This window comes from Diadema setosum, chromosome 20, assembly GCF_964275005.1.
Source record: "Diadema setosum chromosome 20, eeDiaSeto1, whole genome shotgun sequence".
Lineage (NCBI taxonomy): Eukaryota > Metazoa > Echinodermata > Echinoidea > Diadematoida > Diadematidae > Diadema > Diadema setosum.
In genome coordinates this window covers 34928676-34952353 of record NC_092704.1, presented here as the reverse complement: position 1 = coordinate 34952353, position 23678 = coordinate 34928676, and the positions used below count along the sequence as shown (strand labels likewise).

The 23678-nt window shown below is 37.5% G+C and overlaps 2 protein-coding genes across 2 annotated transcripts in view; one reads left to right on the top strand and one right to left on the bottom strand.

Moving 5' to 3' along the window:
* Nucleotides 1-619: 619 nt before the first annotated feature.
* LOC140243638 (sodium-coupled monocarboxylate transporter 1-like) overlaps nt 620-23678 on the bottom strand; it is a 42732-nt gene continuing 19673 nt past the window's right edge. The window contains exons 12-16 of the mRNA XM_072323303.1: nt 23263-23471; nt 22294-22394; nt 2687-2820; nt 1569-1697; nt 620-730 (exon numbers count right to left, since the gene is read on the bottom strand). Of these exons, the coding sequence (XP_072179404.1) occupies nt 620-730; nt 1569-1697; nt 2687-2820; nt 22294-22394; nt 23263-23471 (684 nt within the window). The remainder of the gene's footprint in view (nt 731-1568; nt 1698-2686; nt 2821-22293; nt 22395-23262; nt 23472-23678) is intronic.
* On the top strand, nt 16850-20170 carry LOC140243970 (uncharacterized). The gene is made up of 2 exons (XM_072323631.1): nt 16850-16898; nt 18371-20170. Exons 1-2 carry the CDS (start codon nt 16850-16852, stop codon nt 19243-19245), a joined length of 924 nt encoding a protein of 307 aa, XP_072179732.1. The 3' UTR covers nt 19246-20170.

Genomic DNA, 23678 nt, shown 5'->3' with positions numbered 1-23678 from the left:
AATCACGGAAAACCTCTCTAAGAATACGTAAAGCATTCATGACATTTTAATCCATTTTAATAGTTTCAATGAGGCGCATTCTACACGTGAGTTGAAGAGCCTTGCTCACCCCGAGTGGGCATGGATAATTATGAATGAGAATGAGAAGCTCGAGAAAGTGCTCGTATTATATAAAAGATGGTCGAGGTGTGACGTCACTCTGTCTGCTTCTCAATATTTCTAATAGATTTGGCGCAGTGAAGTCATTTCCGCCTAGCAAGATCCAGAGTTCCCGGATGTCCTCCCCGATCTATTGCATACAATACTTATGCCTTCAGTTTATGATCAACAAAACAGTGATAACTTATTTGGCTTATTCTAACCAAGGTGAAAGCTGGGATGCGAACCTTATTGTTTGAGATGCTATGAAGCAGCTAACCAAGAAAATGTTCTTGTCTGACATCATTACATGGTAGTGGTATATTGCCATAATGTGAGTCCACAAAAGTTGTTTCATCATCAAAACTATTATTCAGGGAAGGTATGGTTAAGTAATAAGTTATGTTATTCTATAATGAGATGGTTGGCCTTGTCGTGTAGATCGTTTCCATGGTGATTGGTTCACAGCCAAGTTGTCACTTCATAATTCTGTTGTCATCGTGCGGCCTCGGACGTAGTCCTCATTGTTATCGACTGCAGACGGTTCCAGTATGGCGTCCACCTCTGGACTATTTCCAAGTTCTTCATTTGCCTGGACAGCAAACAAATTGAAAATTGATATGTATGACTACATATTAACAAGTATTTATCATTTCTATGTGTCTAACAAGTCTAGTATGCCCTTTTTGCAGTGATTCTACGCATGTAATGTTCACATATGAGTTTCTGACATGCTCACATTAAAACAGCAGTTGCTGCATGAATACCGCTGAGCATTTTTCATCAGAGGGTATTCTTTTACTCACACATCTATGACAGGAATTGGTTTCATTGATTAACATGGACATTTCTTGCTTTTTCCAATAATCATATTCGTTTTAATCATTCAAGAGAGAGAGAGACAAAAACCCCGACAGGTGCTAGTTGTGATCCACTACTCTTTGATGGAACCCTCCTTATGTTAATGAAAGATACTGTTATGTTCTGTAAACTCAGGCGACCGGAGTTGCTTGGGGCTCATAACAAGTCAACTGCAAGTTGTATGGAATAGATGTTACGTCTCCTTTATTCACATTCCAATGTGGCAATTTTGAGATTCCTGATCTAATAATACATTTACCACTTTTTACGATTTTTATGGAACATCACTTATTGATAGCTCTAATCAAAGCTTTAAAGTACTCTTTGGTTAACCAGATAATATCGGCATGCGAAATACTTGTAATTCTCTTTGATTCATAGAGTGATCAATGCGATTAAGATTAATGTTATTTTACAGTCAGTATCAGTGTGTAAATCCAATTTTGCACATAGATAATGTTTAAGAATTCACTTGCATTCTTTGAGCTACGTAATAATGTATAGGTCTATATATTGTATACGACCTGTCACAAACCTATCATGAAAAAAAAAAAAGCTAAGATTGTAACCTTGTCTTCTTCATCCTGGTAGTCATTGTAGTCGGAGACGGGTGTCGCTGGGCGTGGCTTGTCAATCATTGGTACGGAGGTCTCGGCATCTTCGCATGCATTTTTGGCCTTCTCTTTCTCTTTCTCTATCTAAAAAATAACAACAAATACAAAGCACAAGAAAAGAAATTACAAGAAACACTCGAATGCTCAATAAAGTAAGAGAGACGAAATCAGGAAAACTAATTTCCCGTGTCTTTTGTTTTGCTTTCATTGTTATGATCCAATATCAATTTCGACTACCTTTTTTCAGCCATAATTTTTTTCTCGTAATATTCATCCTTTGCGAAAAGATTGAGGTGTAATAGCCGAACATAATGTGTAATCTAGCCCTTCATCAATACATTGATTATATAGATGATTTAGCGCAATTTTGTTTGCCGCTGCAATGGCTCGGCGATGCTGTGACCATATCTATTTCTTTTTTTAATTGCGTGATTACATTGGTATGCTTGGATGCATCGTACTTAATCGACTAAAAAAAGAAATAAAGTTACAGGAATGATAACCACCATACAGGCATACCACTTTCACTTGAAAACCTATAAAGTGCGACTTAATTATTGCAGTAGGGGGCCTCTACGTTGACTCCGTTGGCCTCTTTTGATAAAAGCTATCAAACTATCAGTAGGATCATTATTCTTACTAATTGAAGTCAAGTCTCCTACACAGGGTCTCAGTACCTAATGAAGAATTATAATACTTTCCCATTGATTCAAACCGAAGGGTATATGAACATGAAACATCAAAATTTTGCAATTATTTTGGGGTAAAATGATGAAGACAGGTCTTTTCATGACGAATGTTCTAATGTGTCGCAAGAGATGAGACATATATATTCAAAAGTTGTATTGACATTGAAAATAATGTTCTCGTCAAGATTTCCCAAAACTTTGCTTTATTTCTTTTTTAGCCTTTGTTATCAAAATTATTGTTAAAGATTGATTGAATTATGCCTGTTTTATTGATCTCAATGTTTTCGTATCTTAATTTGCGCGTTGTGGTTGATATTTTACAATTGGGATTGCTGAGCGGAAAGGCAAGATTGACAATGACCAAAGCTCTCTTCACATGCTAACCTTGTCGACGTGTGCGTCCACGTGTAGACCATCTCGACGTACTAGGTCCTTCAGGCACACGGGTAGACAGCAGAGTAGCGAGTCCACCACGTAGAGTTTTAGGCTTGGATGGACCGTGTCGGGGTCTTCGAATCCTGATTACAGTGGGGCACGCGAAAGGGGATTGGGTATTAAGACATTTCATCTTCAAGTTTACAGGTTGATGTAATGCGATGTGATTTGATTTAGTTTTATTTGGCAACAATTTTATCATGAAAGAAAATTATACACCTGCTTTTGCTTACTTCTGGGTTATTTACAGAATGCATGGAGAAATACTGAAATATATCTCGCGAGTTAACGGCTTGGAGTCCATGTAGTTTATAGTGGTGAATAACAGAGCATGTGCAACTTGTCCTAGGTAGTATCATGTATCCATAACCTTAATATTACGTGGAGAAGTTAACTGCACAACCGTGTCCTGTATAACAACAACAACGAATCTCCTCAGCACAGAGTGGTGTTATTCAGAGCCGATTTTTTTTTTTTTTTGTTTCTTGTTGTAAAATAAGCCGAGTACATTTACAAGCGAATGAAAGATGTCGTAACAGTACTTAATCATTTTAGACATCTTAAATTAATCAAAGTTGTCGCGCAGGGATATAGAGCTATCTTTGCTCTTGTATACGTACTGCATGTATTAAAGCCCAATTTGTATGAATTTACTCGTGATTATAGAACTAGATTCTCTTCCACTGTCTACGGGAGTTTCCGTTCACATGAACAAGAAAATATCTGTTTCTAGAAAATGGTTTTAACATTATATCGTCAAGTGTTTATTTCAATTGAAGGGAATACGTAACGTTTTGATATTGAGTGGAATTATCAGCAGGAAGTGAAGTATCATGTAAATATGACCTTGGTGAAAGAATAATAAGACTTCATGCTCGAGTTTGAGAGTAAACAATTAACAATTATCATGTACATGGAGTATTTACAGGAATGCAAGATATCAGGTACTTTTGAGAGTACAGAGACAAACCAACCCACGCACTCGGAAGACAAACTCAAATACACCAGCAAAGAAAGAAAAAGAAGAGGGGGAGGGAAGGGAGAGACAGATATATAGAAGAGAAAGAAAGACATGAGTAGAAAAGGAAAGACAGAGGAGAGAATCAAGTACCGCTTACAGACCACAGATCACGTCCAGAGGTGGCCTGAAGTGGAGTCGGCCCGACCATGGTAACTACTGATTTTCACTGGCATAACAAGCGACAATTTTCACAGAATTTATTTCCCAGTATTCCTCCCATTTTTCATGTTTGACCATCCTTCTCTCTTTCAGACCTATATAAACTTTTGATAGTAACACGCATGGTATTCACACCATGGAGGGTCCATGTTCACACGATGCCCTCTTTTTTCGAGGGGGAGCAAAATATGATTATTAGGGTCGACATTTTGACTGAAATTCATGTAAACTAGAATGAATACTTTGTGGAATGTCTGTTTCAACTAAACTGGTCGAATTAGCGATGACTTCTCAAGGCGGATCAAGTTTTCTGTTGACCAAAATAAGATGAAGAGTGAAACGCGGGTGCATGGTGTGCGTTGATGAGTGGAACTGACACCACAATAGCAATAAAACTCAAAATGGTCTCATTTCACATCGTCTTTAATGGTGTGATCCTATATTTACCTCGAGTCCTCGAAGGGAACAGGTTTATGGTAGTTCGTGTAATGAGGACTCGTGTAGGAGACATCATAATCACAACACTCTATTTGGTTTGACTTCTTGCGTATAAATGAATTCCTAATTGGAAGACGAGCGTTATTTGCGCTTGGATTAAAGTACGCGAGTAAAACCCCAAAATGTCTGTCTCTCTGGAATGTTTCCTAGGGAGTGGAGCGAGTGTAGCGTATGTATGGATTTGAATTGACTTCTGTGAAGATGACGTGTGTGTAATTGTTGACAGGCATTTAATTGAACACCAAGTGAAGAACTCTACATCAAATCTGCTTCTACTGAACATACTGGTGGCAACTATAGGAGTGATCACACCAAGAATACCATAATATGAGGTTTAAGTTTTCTCTAATTTGTCTGCCCTCTGTACAAATGAAGTTTTTGTAAGATCGCAACTGCTGATACACATTTTAAGAAACCGAGGGTAGAAAATGTTGAAGAAAACTCATACCCAATCTTCATCCCTCTGCTTAAAATTCACTTGTTTTCATTCAATTTCAATATGATTATACTATGATTTTGTGCACACGTCACATTTCCTCGTAAGCGAACTTACAGGGTTATAAAAGAACTTAAGTTGCGCATAGCACAGAAATTTCGAAGGAACAGTTGCGTTTCAACTTTCAAATGAACAAAGTTAAGGTTTACTGGATCTGGGGTCATAGACTCGAGAATGAATCGAGTCAACCCTGCTATCTCCGTATCCTGGATATGTTTAAGATTAAGTAAATAGATTTGTCCGAGAAGTGCAGCCGCAATCAAACAATTGTCCCATTTGGTTCGTAAATAAAGGTCAGCAGCCCGTCCTTATTAATATATACTCGTTTGCGGGTAATTCTTTGTCATTAAAATTGTTGACGGTTTTGATTTGGCTGCCTACACCCACGTATACATCCAGTAACCATAATGTCAACCGCATTTGAATCTAAGAATCAAATTGTTTTGCATTTAAACTCCAAGGAAGCAATTGATGCTTGTACGCAAGTAACCACGAAAGCGACAGCTTTAAGTCCCTTTGGTTCGAAGGACCTCACGCAATGAGAATAAAGTGTCTTGCCTATGAATAGGGGCTGGATTCATGAGTCTCGAACCAGGAACTTCGTGATTGAGAGTCCGTGGCCTAAATCACTAAGTGGCAACAACTTCCCAAATTACATGAGAAAAATAAATACATTTAACACAAATATTCTGCAAAAATTGCAATATTGTCAGCACATAATAAAAATCCGTTGAGATCAGAAGGCAGTTTGACACGTCGCATCGGTCATCACATGTTATCATAACCCAGTTGTCTGGTATCGGTCAATTTTCATTGTCGTGTGAATGAAATTCACTTATCTTTTTTTCCCCCAACACCCTTGCCAAAAGTAGTATTTTATCCAGGGTGTTATTCAGAAGATTCCTTATTTCGAGACACAAAAATTCAGTATACCTATGTTTGTTAATAATAATAAGAAAAGAAGAAGAAAAAAAGATGCGTACTATAGTGACGTCGGAATTACGAAGCTTATTTCGTTTTCGGATAAACGAACCTTCAGAATAACAAGCTTGATTTCATTATCGGAATTACGAATCTTCGGATTAAGGAACTTGAACTTTTTATCCATAAATACATATTCAAACCAATAAAGTTTCTTCTGATTAAATGTGAATAAGATATCTGATAGCGTTATTGAAACTTTGGTTAAGTCTAATCATGAGATCGTATCCCCCTCAGTTTAGTCATGCCATGCTGTTGTGTCTCTGTTGTTTGTTCTATTTTGTCTTGATTATTTTTGTGTTATGTACGCCTACTTGTAATTGAAGTAAGTATTTTTAAAGAAATTATCAAGTGGTCCACAATCTACAAGCATCGCTTTTTGTGGACCTCTCAATTCTCCTTTTCTCCCTCTAAACATAACCTTGTATTTTTCGGTATGTATACATAATTTTTATTAGTCTGTTGACTATCGTTTATTTTTCGTACTTTGTAATGTATATATATGCTTATGATAGAATTCCTGATTTACTTTGTGATATGTTTTGTTGGAAGAAAAATGAGAATGAAATACATGAATTGAATTTAATTGAATTGTTAAACAATATCTGTCAACGTCGTCGTACCATCGAAAATACTCGAAGATAAAGGAATGTGACTAATCGATCGACCAAATCTTCTTTGGTCTGTTTCTTGGAGAACAACGGGGATTTCTTCGTGAGTGACGTCACGTGATGAAGACTGTAAATACCTCGCAGTTTACACGGATGTATCAGATGACTAAATAAATGACTCTCATCTCCATTTGATATCTGTTTCCCGCAAAACAAGAAAAAAGACATAGTGAGTTTACTATCAATAATTATTTGCCGAGCAGATTACGCAAGTCTGTTGACTGCATCTAGTTGTGATATTCACTCACACCGTAAAACAACAAGATTGAATCGGAACTAGTCATGGAACACAGTTGGACACTTATTTAAGAAATGTTTCTCGATTTTACAAGGCGCCACCAGATTCGCATTCGATTCGTCAAATAAAACGGGGAAACGCACATAGTACATCTGTAGTTAATCGTCGGGCTAGTATATTCCGTCACTGTGCAGGTGCGTTAAAGCACATAATATTATCACGTCTGGTAAAATACCTATTTGTGGTACTAAATAGCTAACTGATAAGAGTTCTCTCACAGCCTTACGCATTCAACGCGTTGTGTACACCAGGAGCCTCACGCACTATCTCAGACAACATCCTCGACCAAGAACCATAGCGCAAGAGTGGTCCTTGGGCGATCAACAGTATACCCGGTGCTTGCCACACAGTGAGTAGTTATTACGACTGACGGAGTTTGAATGTCCACTCCACCCAACCTACACGGGAGAACCTGGCCGCTAGCTTCTGGCGGCGGGCTGTGGATCATGACCGCTTCTTTAAGGTAGTGTTTCTATATCATCAGTCTAAAACTGAATATTGCATGCCATATGAGTTTTAATGGTTCTGTGTGGTCTTTGGTATATAAGCCCAGACGGTAGTCATTTCATCATAATTAAAGATAGATAAACAGATAGGTAGGTAGATAGATAGATAGAAAAAAGAACAGATTAGTCTATCCTATATTCCAATATATAATTAAAATGCTGTATCAAGGCATGACTGACATCACAGAAAAGAAATATCGCGAGAGTGATTAAGATTTTAACAGCGCTGCATTTTATTACATTTCTAGGGTCATCTCAGATATACAGATATGTTCTGTGATGAAAAGCATGGACAATGTATACGTATTTGCTATCATAAGTGCCCCTTAAACTAACACACATCTACATTTAATGTTTTTCTATCTTTTTTTTTTCTCTAGGCAGCATACTACATTCATCCTTGTTTTAAATGTGCGTTGTTAGGTAACACGTGATATTGAAAATGAAATTTGAAGGAACTTGAGTGAAGTGAGAAATTGAAAGGATAGACCTAATGTGAATGAAGAGTAGACCTACGCCGACCCACCGATACAACATAATTATCAAGATATGGCTCTTGTATGAGCAGTACCTTCCTGAAAAAAAAATGGCCTAAATTAAGCATTTTCTACTCGCGGAATTGTGGCACAACCTTGTCCTTCTCCCTGTCTAAAGTCGATAACATGTTAGCCATTGACCCGTTATCATGGTTACCGCCAAGACAGAGCAATCCACCAATTGTGTTCAGGCATGAAACACCCTATTCCAATGTGCGAGGGGTTAAAATTGATTGTCTGACCCAAAGATTTGTGTGATTTGAATAGTTAATGACGCAGGCGGAGTCGGTCATCTTAAAATGAAAGCAACAAACATGAAAACATTAATGTAGTACTTCTCCTTCATTAGTTTTTATTATAAGAATGCGCTCGCATTCAAGTCAAGATATATTAAAACCTCCCAACAATAACGTTTTAAAGCAACGGCAACTGAAATGAAACCTTTAAATCGCAGTTCTCCACACCTCTTTGGATGTAGCTGTGGCTCTTCATGTATTGTATTGTAGAGTGATTATCATCTGCTGAACAAGGGGAGGTAACGGGGTTTACAAATACAGCTGCGAAATGAGAAGAGACAGGAGAAATGAAAGCCCGATGAAAAAAAAAAAAAAACCCGGGGGAATCAATCGACTTATTGTGACACTTCACACACTTAAAAGATCTTGGAAGGCTTATGGTTTCATCCGTACATCATGCAGACCATTTTTTTTTTTCACCAGAGATTACCTCGGAAAGCTTTTTAATGATTTTTTTTTCCCACTCTTCAGGTGTCTCGAAAGTCTCAGCATTATGCGGTTTTAACCCCGGACAATCCTACTGTAAGTATAACAATGTTTTGGCGAATGCCAAGTATGATTTGATTTGATTTGATTTGGTTTCTTGTCTTCTTTATCATCATCGCATCCATTATCACACAGTTCATGTGTGTACACTAACAATGCGAAATGAGCTGAAGCGATATATCAACAAACGGAAGGGCTGTCGCGTTAGCAAAGCCATTGTGGCTGCAGATAATGATGATAATACGTACAATTTCTATAGCGCCATTTTTCATTCTGATTGAATGATGAAATAACTTGAGTTTACGGGTTCGAAGTGACTTGGAGACGAGGATATAGAGAGACAGTGAAATGTGTACTGCTTGTCTTAGCTGTAATACATAGCTATAAATAAACAATCAGACTATAGTGAAAACGTCATAAAAGTCTACAGTCGAGTAGAAACTTTTTAGACCTGGAAAAGTTTTTAAGTACAAGGTTTTTTGTTGATTCGTGTTCTAAAAGGGTATTGGAGCAAATTTAGCTCGGTTGCCACCTTAGTCGAGTAGAAACTTTTTAGACCTGGAAAGTTTTTAAGTACAAGGTTGTTTTGTTGATTCGTGTTCTAAAAGGGTATTGGAGTAAATTTAGCTCGGTTGCCACCTGCCCAACCTTGGGCAACTTTTTTTTTTTTATTAGCCTACTAACGTATAATTATAATTATATAAGCATAATTACGTAATTAGTATATATAAAATATGTAATATATTGCTAATTTAATAGAAGAAACCTGCAAACATGGGAAATAACACTTTTTAAGAGTTTTCTATATCGAGGAGGCCATTCATAACGTTAATTTTCAATTTCAAATGATGTAAGTGTCTTAAATACCGTAATTAGCATAATGAGCATATTTGCATACGTACAATAGTGAAGTACATGTAGATTGTAATATATACCATGGATATGACCTGAAAATGTTAAGCCCAAGGTTTTCTTGATGTTGTGGTTGATTCATTCTTAAGATGGGTACTACAGTTAACTGAGCTTGCCTGTATTTGATAAGTATATGGTAATATATGGTATATATTACCATATACTTCACTACTATACGTATGCAAATACGCTCGTTATGCTAATTACGGTATTTAAGATACTTACATCATTTGAAATTGAAAATAAGTTATGAATGGATTCCTCGATATAGAAAACCCTTAAAAAGTTTTATTTCCCATGTTTTCTGGTTCCCTGTATTAAAATTAGTAATATATTACATATTTTATATAATTATGCTAATTACGTAATTATGCTAAGTAGGCCAGTTGCCCAAGGTTGCCCAGGTGGCAACCAAGCTAAATTTACTCCAATACCTTTCTAGAACACGAACAAAAAAACCTTGTACTTAAAAACTTTTCCAGGTCATGTACATGGTCTATGACATCGTCTACTGGACTACTATAGAGAAGGAATTATTGAATTAAACAGTTTCCCATTATCGAAACAGTTATATTAACTACGATCGCATTTCCACACTGATGATGTATGTCATCATCCTCTCACACGTCCCATAACGATATGTAAACAAGTCTGCCCTGAGCGTTTTCCTTTCTACAAATGAACCAAATAAATGAATCATATAATTTGTAGTAGATTACTGCAAAATTGTAACTAAGCAGGGTCTGGGGTCAGTTGCTTGATAACCTTGGGATAAACATGATTTTGTAACGTATACAGACATATGAGTGAGCTGTGACGTGATAACATTATCGTCACATCTAACTAGCATAGTAGTTGTAACCTGATATTACAATTTCATGAAGTACGTCAACTTTATATTTCCATGACTTTCTGATTTTACTTCTAATTTGCATGAATATACTGAAGATCATATCGCTTTATATCATTCTATTGAGTAAAATGTCATCTTGAACATGGGATAGTAAAACGCACTGTAAATGATAGAACTGAAGTTCATCAAAAGATCATCGGTGATTGCAACAATGTTTCTCGTCGTCTTTAAGACAATAATTTTATTTTGTATGTCTCCTTTCGGGTATGGGCTGACTAAAAATGGAGTTAGTCTGACTACAAAAAGAACGCAGTAAAGCCCTGATCAAGACTAATTTGTACCTTGTAGTTTACCCCCTGGTCGTATCTCCACGCACAAGATTATTGTCGCATCGTCGATTTTTTTTTGGTCGCCACAATCTACGTTTATACTGTCAATTCTTGACAATAATAATAATAATAAAAGCATTCCGAAACCAACAAATAAACTGGATCGTCCTCATGTCATATTGAGCTAAAAACTAATCTTTGTTAGCTACATAAATACTTCCATGACTCTGTCGTTTCTACACTTCAAACATTAATTTCCAGGTCTTTTATTTCTTTCAAGAGTAACACTTGAGGATCAAATACAGTACGAGTGACTGCTTGCACACTAGATTTCAATCACAATTCACTTGCATGCCATTTATAACACATGCGGATGGATACTTACGGTACGAAAAGACGTCAAATGTTTTGACGACAAATATCAACACAATTTATGAAAACTATGACAAAAGTTACCGCGTTTTTTATAGGGATTATTAAAGAAGAAAGGATGTGTAGGCGTTGGCATATTGACAGACGAAGATCACATGAATAAATACACTTGGGATTATGTTTGCATGTTGTGTTTGAATGCCCTTATGGCCACAAGTACATTAAAGCGACATTCGATGATAGGTTTAAAACATTTGGAACTCAACGCCGCAGCTATGTTATCGTATCAAAGTACAGTTGCAGCATTAATTTTCCATAGAATCACTATAAACCCTTAGATGATAGATAAAACGATTATTACTGTTTTCTTTTATCTTTTTTATTCCGCTTCATTTTCACTGGGTAACCATTTCATTTACAGTATGTCGATTTACACCTTATTTAAAAAAACACGATCTGTCAAGATAGCTAAATATCAATCAAGATGTATGATTATTTGTCATTGATTTTACTCGATTGTTTAAATTGAAGTTGTTTTGTTAATATTATTTAAAGGGTATATGGCAAAAGAAATCACGCACCCTCCCCATGCCAATGTTATACATTAAGCATTTTACTTCGACCTGAAATCGACAAGACCCATGCTATAATGCATTTAGCGCGTTTATTAATGCTTTCATAATACTATTATGTCAATTGCATTGACTTTAGGATGCATAATGAGTAGTTATAATTTATGGTGAGAGAGGAGTGTGTGTGTGTGTGTGTGTGTGTGTGTAGAGGGTGTATGCAATTGGTGTATGCAATCACCCAGGCATGATAAGGACCCCACTTCATTTCTTGCAAAGGTCAGGTAAGCAAGGTAAATAGCTACTAGAGTGATCAGCTACACACACACACACACACACACACACACACACACACACACGCACACTAACCATAGTCAATGCAATGGATTGAGCATCGCTTTAAAGAATGCTTCGCTCATGCATCGGCGACACTTGACATTTCAACGTGCACGGATCAGCATTTCAAACGAATCAAAAGTGTATCAAAAGAATCAAAATCAATCTCAAAAATATGTGATTAGGGCATTGGGTGAACTCAACACACCTTCAAATATCTCTAAAGAAAGATGATATTGTGTTTGATATCATAACCCTTTTATTACTGCAGAAAAACACGCACACAAATATACATTTCATGCAAACTTTACTGGAAAGCGACATCTCTCAGAGATCTACCCTTTAAAAAAAAAAGTTTTAGGCTGAAAGCAAACTTACCCACTTTTTACATGACTCAAGCATTTTGGCTTTAAGTAAACTAATACTTCGGGTTTCCTTTGGTAGAAATCTTGGGCAAAGGACAACATTTTCGAATGTTTGATTTATTAAGATGGTAGCAAAACATTTCCAGCAACGAAATACTTCAATTTCCAACAAGCTTTGCATGGTGGTAAATCACATAGCAGTATGTCTGATATACTATATCAAATATTAAATCTGTCAAATGTGTTGCGGATGACGGTTGTTCTTTTGACTGCAGGTTTGATTTAATTGATTTGATTTGTATTTATTTCCACTTTGAGTTTACAAAAGTATGGAACAAACATAACTAAGATACAATGATTACTTCAATTATTACTATACAATAATATTTTCCGTTTTGTAACAAAAATAATTGAAACAATAATGCATGTACTAATAACATCACTTGCAACACTTGTAGTCAAAAGAACCAAAGTGGGGAGACTAAATAACACAGCGTAGCTTGTATTAGTCCCCCGAAAAATAAACGAACACAAAATAAAAAACAACACAACAGGTCGGATTACAACACAGCTCTTTTATAACGGGGCTAATTAGTATCGTTCCAATCTGTTTCTTCCTAAAGCACATCATTAACTGAGGTCACTGCATGTGGTTGCAAATTTTTAATATCTATATACATATATATCTAATTCATTAGGATTATTTTCACATCTGACGCCAACAAGCGGAAGTACTTCTTGGTGTATGCATCGCGAAATATCTGTGGAATGCGAGAACAGCTCTCATGGAAATTCTTCAACAACCAGAAATTGATACTCTGGATTGAATTATGAGCCTTGCACGTTCATTACATGCCGCGGAAGACTCGAGAGCCATTGATCTCTTGTCTATTGACCTAGATCATTCTAAATAAATTGTGGAAGGAAAAATTGACGTATTGGCTCCTGGCAATGAATTGCTACCATCTTGACAAAATCAAATAATTGAGAATATTGTCTTTATTTGCTCGAGAATATTGAAGGGCACTCCCAAATGGTACTTGATTCTTAATTCAACACCAAACTCGATACGAAAGGCACCCTAAACTATTCGTCCACTTACAGTGGTTAAAAAAGTACTTTGTTTTCAGCTGAAAGTCCGTTGCTAAGGGAATGTCTCTCAGAGATGGCGCTTTCTGGTATGGTTTCCATGAATTTTTTTTTTTTTTTTTTTTTTTTTTTAGTATTATTAGTAAGACGACAATTTCCTGCAGTCCTAGACGAAATTACGAAAGTAAGCAGGAAATTATCTTCCTCTGAAAACTGTTCGAGGTGTGTTGTGTTCCACACTGTGCATGAGCAGAAAAGGCCATTTTTTTTTTGTACCAACAGGCGTGTTACTTTTTAAGTAAAAAAAAAAAAAAAAAAAAAAGATGTTTTCATTGCAACTGATTGACAAATTGTCCTACATCGACGTAAATAAGCACTGAATTGATCAGTGTTTTAGTAGTAGCCATGATAAAAATTCATGAAATTCTTCCATGATAAAAATCATGGGCGTAAAACACAGATCAATTCAGTGCTTATTTACGTCGATGTAGGGCAATTTGTCAATCAGTAGCAATGAAAACATCTCGACGGAAGAATTTCATGAATTTGAATAACAAAGCAGTACCCGCTGCATGCTATAAGGACTAGAACCAACACTTGCTGTCGGGCGAAAGCTCGGTGGTCTAGTGGAGATGACGCCTGTCCGGTGATCAGGAGGTCGTAGGTTCGAATCCTGCTCGAGTATGTACGCCCGTGATTTTTATCATGGCTACTACTAAAACACTGATCAATTCAGTGCTTATTTACGTCGATGTAGGGAAATTTGTCAATCAGTTGCAATGAAAACATCTCGACGGAAGAATTTCATGAATTTGAATAGACTAAAGTTTGTTAAAGTATTCAATGTATCACCGTCAAATGGATGCTTCCCCAAGTGTCGATTGACAGACTATTCTGGTCACGTGATCTACGCAATTACATTCTCTGTTTGAACATGACTAATGATTCAATAAATGATTGTTACGTCCGGCAAGTTTATGTATTATATCGCTTAGGAACGAATGAAGAAACTAACTGAGATAGAAAGACAGAGATAGGGAGAGAAAAAAAAAAAAGGTTATTTGTATCAATTTGTATAGTATGAATTGACTCCGACCTGGCTTATACCTCAATCCGATTTTGAGAATGGTTTTGATTCGCTTTTGATTCGTTTGAAATGCTGATCCATGCACGTCAAAATGTCAAGTGTCGCTGATGCATGAGCGAAGCATTCTCTGAAGCGATGCTCTGTCTATTGCACTGACTACCGGTACACACTATGTGTGTGTGTGTGTGTGTGTGTGTGTGTGTGTGTGTGTGTGCAATGACCTAGGCATGTTAAGGACCTCCACTTCATTTCTTGCAAAGGGAAGAGTAAATACCACTTCGAGTGGTCAGCACACACACACACACACACACACACACACTTTGGCGTACAGTAAAAAGGGGAAATATATAAAAGCGCGCTCTTTGCAAGATAGAGCATTATGTTTGTAATTTGCTATATCAACCAAAATTGGATATCAGTCAGAAATGTTCGATTGCGATTGTTTGAATAGAAACAAAGATCTTTGTGTCCATCAGCATTATTCCATGCCAAACGAGAATGAACACGAGGAGGGATTTGGAACCAGAAACGCTATAAACGCAGATTGTGCAGTTGAAAAGTAGGTTGGAAAAAACTTCCAAGCACTTACAAGAATATAGCTAAACTGTGATGATTTGACGTGACTTTTTATTCCAGACGAAAACTCTCAAAAATTGAAGACACCCTAGATCTACATTTTGCCTCAACTGAGGGAACATGTATGCTTGTGAGGTAATAAACGTCCTCATTGTTTCATTATTTCATCACAGTTTTCATCTCTATTCTTTTCAGTAGTAATAATCGTCATCTTTAGCATCATAAGGATGACTGATTCATATCAAAACAGCCAAACTCGGAGATAAACATTATAATTGTAACGGTGCATACCAAATGTCCTTGTTCAGTCATGGTTGGGGATGTCTGCGTTTCATTTGCATAAATACGTTTGGCTGCCTTTTTGGTACCACAAGCCGTTTGATAATTTTCATCTGTACTGTTGGGTTGTTTTTGTATTTGATATGTTTATCCGACCTCTTCTTCTCCCACAATTCAAATATCACAGGACTCTGTCGGACGTTAAGAGCTAAGTGTCTAGGCACGTGACGTCAAGCTGAGCCCGACCAGTTTCATCTCTAGACCACGCCCAATGAGTGAAGACAACATGATGAGAACATCACGTGCTGGAATGGTAAAGATTTTCCTCCGAAATTACTAATTCACCTCATTTTTCATTGGCAATTGAGTTATGAACTCCACCAATACTCCATGAATTATTATTCATAACATTCTCCCGTTTACTGTTCATCTTCAACACTGTCTGTTAGTAGACATGACCGACAAAATCCTTCAACAAATAAGTTTTGTTCAAATGCGACATTAAACAGGTCGACAATCATGACAATGTCAATCACTTTGGCATCTTTTGGCACAAGCTGTTAAGTGCAATTATTCAATTTGATACCAAAATGTGTGTAGAGACGAAGATCGTATACCGCTATTATCATGTTGTAAACCCGGTACCGTACAAGATTATCAGTGAGTTACAAATACCTGTTGAATGTCTAAAGGGACCAAATTAATGCTTCGCCGCTGTGGATTTTGCTCGTACGTTTTAGTCGTCTGATGTAAAGTCTTCCAAAGTTAAAAGTTCGTAAGTATTTGATATGCCCTAGAATACAATCTAAAGAATAATATATACACTGAGTAGCACATAGCATGAGTTATCATGGCAACTCATATTAAGATGAATTTTCTTCAATGCTGTGCAGATAAGAAATGTCAACTTTCAAGCATGATTATAGCAGATCGAGTCCAACTTGATTTATTATTATTCGTGTCCTAACATGTTCTTACAAAGTTACAACACAGCTTTGTCTGTGCATGTTCGAAGCACATGAGCGACAGCATTACACAGCTTTCAAATTGATGTGGCTCAAAAAAGGCCATAAGGCATGAAGGCCAAAAGTCATTTGAAATGAAGTCTATTCGTCATCAAATTCTTTCAAACTGTACATGACTAGTGTCGTAACAACTGGTTCTGTTTCCCCTAACTGTGAGAGATAACCAAACATGACGTGCACGTCATTCCATTTATAAAGCTTGTCATAAGATTTCTATGAGACGTTCATGATGTGATCCAAACTTCAAGTGGCATCTCGCTCAGCACTTGTCCTATCTACTTGAAGGTGGCTACAATGTTATCTCTCGAGATATGGGGGTTTATTTCTTCATTCCCCTCGTTTTCTTATCAGATAAAAAACGCACTTCTGATCATGGCGTGTGGGGCTCTTAGCTTTGTTCTTGGGTGGAAATCGGCTGGAGGTGAGTCTACCATGATTTTTTTTTTAACTAAGTCATCAACCTTTGACCTCGCGTGGGTCTATAGACTCATGTACCTTAATGATATCGAAACATGATCCTTGTTTTTCTACCTTTTAACAATGATAACAGAAATGATGACAAAGATAATACAATAATAACAGTAGTAGTAATGATGAAAACGTAAAAAAGGCATAACAATAATGTAAACACGTAAAGGACAGGTAAGAAAATGAAAATTTCAGGTCTTGAAGTTACCTTTCCACTTCGATCGAGTTGAAGCGTGATTTAAGAATTTCGGTGGTTTTTTATTTTTTTTTTTTTTTTTGGGGGGGGGGGGTTGAGTGGGTTCTTGACCCATGTTGTAGCAACTGGAAGACAAAAAAATATGAAAAAGGGGTTATGCAATGAACCGGTGTGGATTTCTGTCGAGTACAGTTTTGAGTGTATTTATGGTGGATAAAAACAGCAACCATATATATATGTATATATATATATATATATATATATATATATATATATATATATATTATATATACATATATATATATATGTACTGCAGCACAATAAAAGAGCTATAAAAGCAGGCACAAAGTTATCTATATTAATTATTTTGACTGCAATAGAGTTTGTATGATAGTTATAATAGACAACATCTTATCTTCAAAAGAAAATTTTCCAACGATTTCAATTATTGCTTTCAGTATTTTGAATGCATATGATAATATGTCAATATCATGGTATATGAGTCCCCCTTTTTGGTCCGTTTTCAGGTATAAGCGGACACGTGTTTGCAATTAACGGTCAGCTTTCCTGAATCGTACACTATAGGGCTCACACGGGTAAATAATTCCCCATAGAGACGTGTGTTAAAATCAAAAATTAAAAAAATTTCTGTAAAATAGCTGGGAGAAATGAGGTGCTTCATCTTCACTAACCTGGATAAGTGAGATATACCCTTTCATCCATCAAATTTCCGCTCAAACTCTGTCCAAGGGTCCGCAAGGCCAGACTACGAGTTCTTTTCACTCAAAAAAATCAGCTTTTTTTCTGTACATGCACCCAATGAAATACAGTCCCCTCAAATTCCATGAGAAAAGCTTTCATCTTCCATAGGAATTCATACTCAATATCTACAGCTATTCGTTTTTGGTTTTTTTTTTTGTTTTTTTTTTTGCTAAACTGCATCATTGATTTTTTTTTTCTTCATTTATTTTGGTATCTTTGATACAAATTAGTGAAGGGGTCTGGGACATTCCATTTTATTTACAGGTGTGAGCCCTATAGGTGAATGTAAAGACGTTATGCTGTGCCATACGTAGTAACGCCTATAAATGTAAAGCATTAATAACATAATCTAAGTCTGTGTCATATTCAGACACTAAAAATCTTCCATAGGTCTTCATGAATTAATATTTTTATAATGAAATTTCTTGTTTCTTCTTATTCCTCCTTTCTTTGTCAACATCCTATAGTGCACGTGCTCAAAATTCAAGCGGTCGAGAAGCGGACACTCCACTCTGAAGATGGTAGTGGACCGATTAACCTGGCAAGCCATACTGAGGACAACACGCCCTTGGTCAAGGGTTCTGCTGTCCGAGTGCTTCGTGAGGAGCAAACATCGCGTCAGTGGGTCATACTCGCTTCCACAAACCTTGCCTTTCTGGACTTTACGAACAACTGGCTGGAAAGCCTTAAGAGATGCGGTATAACCGACCACGTGACCATTATCGCCGAGGACAAGGATGTCTACGAGAAACTGCGTAACCGAACCGACATCACCCTTGACGTGCGACTGACTAGCGCCGCCAGACTGTCCAGCGAACTCCTGCAGTTTGGCTCTGAAGACTACCTTAAACTGGTCAACAAACGACCCGAGTACATCCGGGACTTCCTGCGCCAGGGTATCGACGTCATCTTTAGTGACGTCGACACCGTTTGGCTGCAAAATCCTTTGTCGTATTTTACTGGCGACTATGACATCCACTTCGAAAAGGATCTATACGAGGACGCAACGCGTCCAGACATGATATGCGCGGGTTTTGCTTACTACAGCGCCACCAACGCTACGATAAACTTTATTCAGAACTGGATTGACTTCATTGAGAAGCGACCGAACATACCCGACCAGCAGGTTCTCAATAGGCTCATGAAGAAGCCAAACATTAGAAAATCGCTGAACCTGAATTTTCTGGACCCCAGACGGTTCCCGAACGGAAACGATTTCTTTAACGAGGAATGGCGGGAGAAACACGCCGACATCAAACCTGTGGTCGTACACAACAACTGGATAAAAGGGCACGATGTAAAGATTGAACGTTTCAGAAATGTTAGCATGTGGTATTTATGATTGACGTGCAACATCAACTCGACCGAATGACGTCATTTTTTTGCCGCAAATAATGATAATGGTCTTTGTCAAAAGTGGTGATTCGCTACGCCTCTTGAATATATCTGCCGAGTATTTATAAACGATGCCAGTCTGAAAAGTGACGAAATTTACTGTCCTCAGAATATCTACCTGCCCATACACTGAGAGTTATACCTCTCCAGAGCTTACACCAAATTAGCCAAAGATATTTAAACATGTCTGGCTCTGAAACTCGTCTTCTTTCTCTTTTTCTGTTTCTCGAATTCTTTCTTTTCTTATTGTCCTCCTTCCCGCCGGTCTTCTTTCTTTTTGTCTTCTCATCACTACACTAATAATTTTCTTCATTTGATAAACGGTGGTCAACTATCATGCGTAGTGTCGTAAGCTCGCTTCGGCATGATATATACAGCATTAAATCGGCATGAAAAAAGTCACCTGGTACAAAAAGTATTGCATAATGCTTGTAATCATGAAAAGGAGATGGCACCACTGAATGCTATTCACTTTCATTCATGAAAAAAGAAGAAGTTATGATTGATTCTGCACAAGTACATGTACCACAGCAGCCATTTTAGGTACTATACAATGTATCGATATTCCGGATACACTGTACGTGCAAATATAAGTTTCCTGTGTCCAGCGTTCTGATAGACCTCTATTGTCGTTGGATGTAGATTCCCTAAAGAAGGTAGCCAAACGCTGACTTTCTAAAGATTGCGCTTTTTCTCTTAATCGAAAATGTTCAGTTTATCGTCCACTGGACTCACTATTATCCTTTAACACATCAAGCATCATGAACTACCAAACTACCAATATCTTACTTACATTTTTTTTTTTGTATTCGTTTACTCGAATGACCAGTCAGTCTGGTCATTCTATTCATTTTGAAATAGTTGAAAGACAATATGCGTTTATGATTTGAATTTTGTAATAAATTTGTATTTCATATCAAACTCATATTTGTGTGTGTGTGTGGGTGGGGGGGGGGTGTTTGTGAATGTATAGTGTGTCTTTGAGTGGGTCAATGCATTTTCGTGACCTTATCATGAATGCGAGACCTTTATGTATGCATGTATATATATATATATATAGAGAGAGAGAGAGAGAGAGAGAGAGAGGGAGGGAGTGAGGGAGAGATAGATAGATATAGATATATAAATGTTATATGAATCAATTATTCAAATTGAGCACAAGGAAACCTGAATGAAAGGTTAACTTGAGGTTGTACTTGATGCATTTAACATACATCAGGTAGATCAGGTATCATGTGCAAGTTTCAACTGTTTAATACTGTAGCAAATCTACGTCGCTACACCTGCCACACATTTATGGCATTCCAGGATTTGGTTACAAATCCAGTGCAAAATCCCTGAATCAGCAAATTTCTACCGGTGTTTATTTTCTCAGATAAATGAAAAAGAACTCTGCTTGGAGATTATTCATCAAAGCAGTTTATCAAATATGAATGATATCTAAATTGGATACTGACGACTTTTAAAGATTAATCATTGATAAGAAGAGGCTACTCTACTTTTACCGCGTGACCTCGCGCGAGCTTCTTCTATAATTTATCTACTCAGTAGATTATGGAAAGATATATTCTTTGCGCTTTTACTCGGCTTATCAATATTTTGAGCAGTCAAGATCATTTGTATGCGAGAAGAACGGGTTTCTCCCCGGATTACATGATAGCCGTCAATTATGAAATGTTCGGGAGATCACACAGTGAATCCTGTAGGTTAAGAAATGATGAATAATATCTAATCACACGCATACACGCACGCACGCACGCACACACACACACACACGCACTCACACACACGCACACACACATATATGTAAATTAATGTAAATGTGTCGAATAGAAACGAGAGAAGGCCCAACAGAAGTGACACAACAGTTTCATTTTCTTGAACCACAAGCATCAAGCAATTTTATCATCAAGCATTTTATCAAGCATAAATAGTTCCAATCAGAGCATGAAAAACAAAGTCAAGAGTTAGGATGATGACAACTAAAAACTACTCATGAGCTTTGCTGAATGTTTTGAGAAGTTTAATGAATGAATGAAACAAGTGTCATCAAGATTATTCATGAGGCAGAGATAGAAGCCAAATCACAGAGGGAGACATTCACAATGAAACCAAACCCCAGCTAACCAAACAAACAAACAAATAAACAAGCGAGCAAATAATACCTGAATACGGCAGAATGATTGCATGTCAAGATCGAAGAGTTAACATGATGACCTTTTAATCTACATTAGTATTTAGATGGAAATGTGTGTCTCATTCCACCAAGCCTGATAATCATAACCAGTATACAGCATCTAATCACAAGACTCAAAGCACTCAGTTCATTCGGGTGCACGTCACGAGACCTACACCAACGAGTCATACAGCTCACAAGTCATAGAGCCCATGAGTCATAGAGCTCACGAGTCATACAGCCCATTAGTTTGACACTAAGCTAACAAGGCCCACGAGACCGACACATTACTTCCCGTGTTATATCTGTCGAACTCGTGGGCTGTTTATACTTAGTGTCGAGCTCAAAGACCCGAATTCACGAAGGTGGTACAATCTTGTCCATGGTTTAAACCATGGACAAAGACCTTGGGGCGCCAAGTGTCGCATAGAATATTTTGTTACGAAATAATCATTTCGTCGACGAAATGACGGATTTCCTAATGAGAAATTCCATGCGACATTTGGCGCTCCATGGTCTCCATGGTATAAACCACGGACAAGATTGTAACACCTTCGTAAATTCGGGCCATGGGCTTTATTTGCCTAGTATCGAATTCGTGGGCTGTATGACTCGTGAGCTGTATAACTCATGGACCTGTTTTCAATGTCGAACTCGTGGGCTGTATGACTCGTGGGTGTCGGTCTAGTGGGATGACCCCGTTCATTCGTCCAGGGAGGCGTAACACTGGTCTGATTCACTCATTTTATCGTACACTAATCATCATCACAAAGTAAGCACTACGTGGAAAAGAAATAAATGGACATTGGATAGACTTACCGGACAAGCCGCTTGCTACCATTCCTAGTGCGACTGTCAGGACAAGCCCAATGAGGGCGTAGTACTGATATGACAAACGATATAATCCGGCGAGGATGTATCTGGATGGAGAAATGATCAAAGAATAGCACAAGTGGTGGCGATTTTAATCACACTGCTCATATGATTAGATACCACACGAAAAAGCACAACTCAACGATCAGAACAAGAAAATCTGATATAAGCATCACCAATAATGAAATTATAATGATATATATCATACCCGTCGTAAACAAGAACTGTAAGTAACTGGAATTCCCTGTCGTCAGAAATAATTGTTTCAGCGCCATCTGTGGGATCATCCCGAAACCGACTAACGGTTGATCACAGTGGCTAATTATTTTCTTCAAATTTTCTATGTGCTTATATCTGTAAATAAACTGTATTATAATGTAAATAGCACAGTCTGCAAGAATCTTCAGCCTATTGACGGAGGCAGACTTAATCAGAAGAAGAAGAAGAAACATGCTCTTCAAGGAGAATGAAACCCAAATATATATCTATGAATAAGGAAATCCAGGAATATTCACTGATATTAGTGAAACGCATCAGTGAAGTTTAAGTAAAATCATACAATCCGTTCAAAATTTATGAATCTTAAAGTTTTGGTGCAGCCATCGCTGGGTGAAAAGACACACGCGCGCGCGCACACACAAACATACACACACTCACAAACACACACACACATACACACACACACACATTGAAAAAGGGAAAATCCAGTCCAGCACATTTACCTATCAAAATGAAAATTTTCATTTTCTTTTACTAACAAATGAGAAATTAACGAATCTGCTGGACATCGAAATAATTCTTGACGCGTAAGTCGTGTTGTCAACAATTTTGGATTTTATAGATATTCCAAGAATATGAACGAATGTGTAGTTGTTTTGAGTGCAGTTTATGAATCAACTATGTAGATGTACTTACCTTCGGTCTGATGAGGGTTCAGCTGAAGTCATCGGAACTTCGGTGAACACGGCTCCGAGCTCGTCGTATGCCGTGGTCGTAGCATTCTTCGACAAGCATCCCGTTATCATCATCGGACTTCCGTCATAAAATGAGGAGGGAGCTGTGGTCGATATGAGTTTCAGCACAACGACTACAAGGAGACTGATCAGGGCTCCAATAAGGGTTCCCTGAGACGAAAAGGTAGTCATTTGGTCACCGGTCTTGTTTTATACGACCAACATTTTCATCAAGGGACCTATAGATTACAAGCTCTGCTTTTTAGTAGGTCCCCCACATTTCATGTTTGTAAAATCGTCTTCTCTTGTCTCCTTTTTTAAATTGCGACGCTATGTCCAGTCTTACGTTCAATCGATTGTATCACGTTATTTGTGTTT

What these genes read in the sequence shown, in the direction of transcription:
- LOC140243970 (XM_072323631.1), top strand. Translation starts at nt 16,850, where the DNA reads ATGGCGTGTGGGGCTCTTAGCTTTGTTCTTGGGTGGAAATCGGCTGGA. An exon ending in TGGGTGGAAATCGGCTGGAG is followed by an intron (nt 16,899 to 18,370) that starts GTGAGTCTACCA and finishes AACATCCTATAG; the next exon opens with TGCACGTGCTCAAAATTCAA.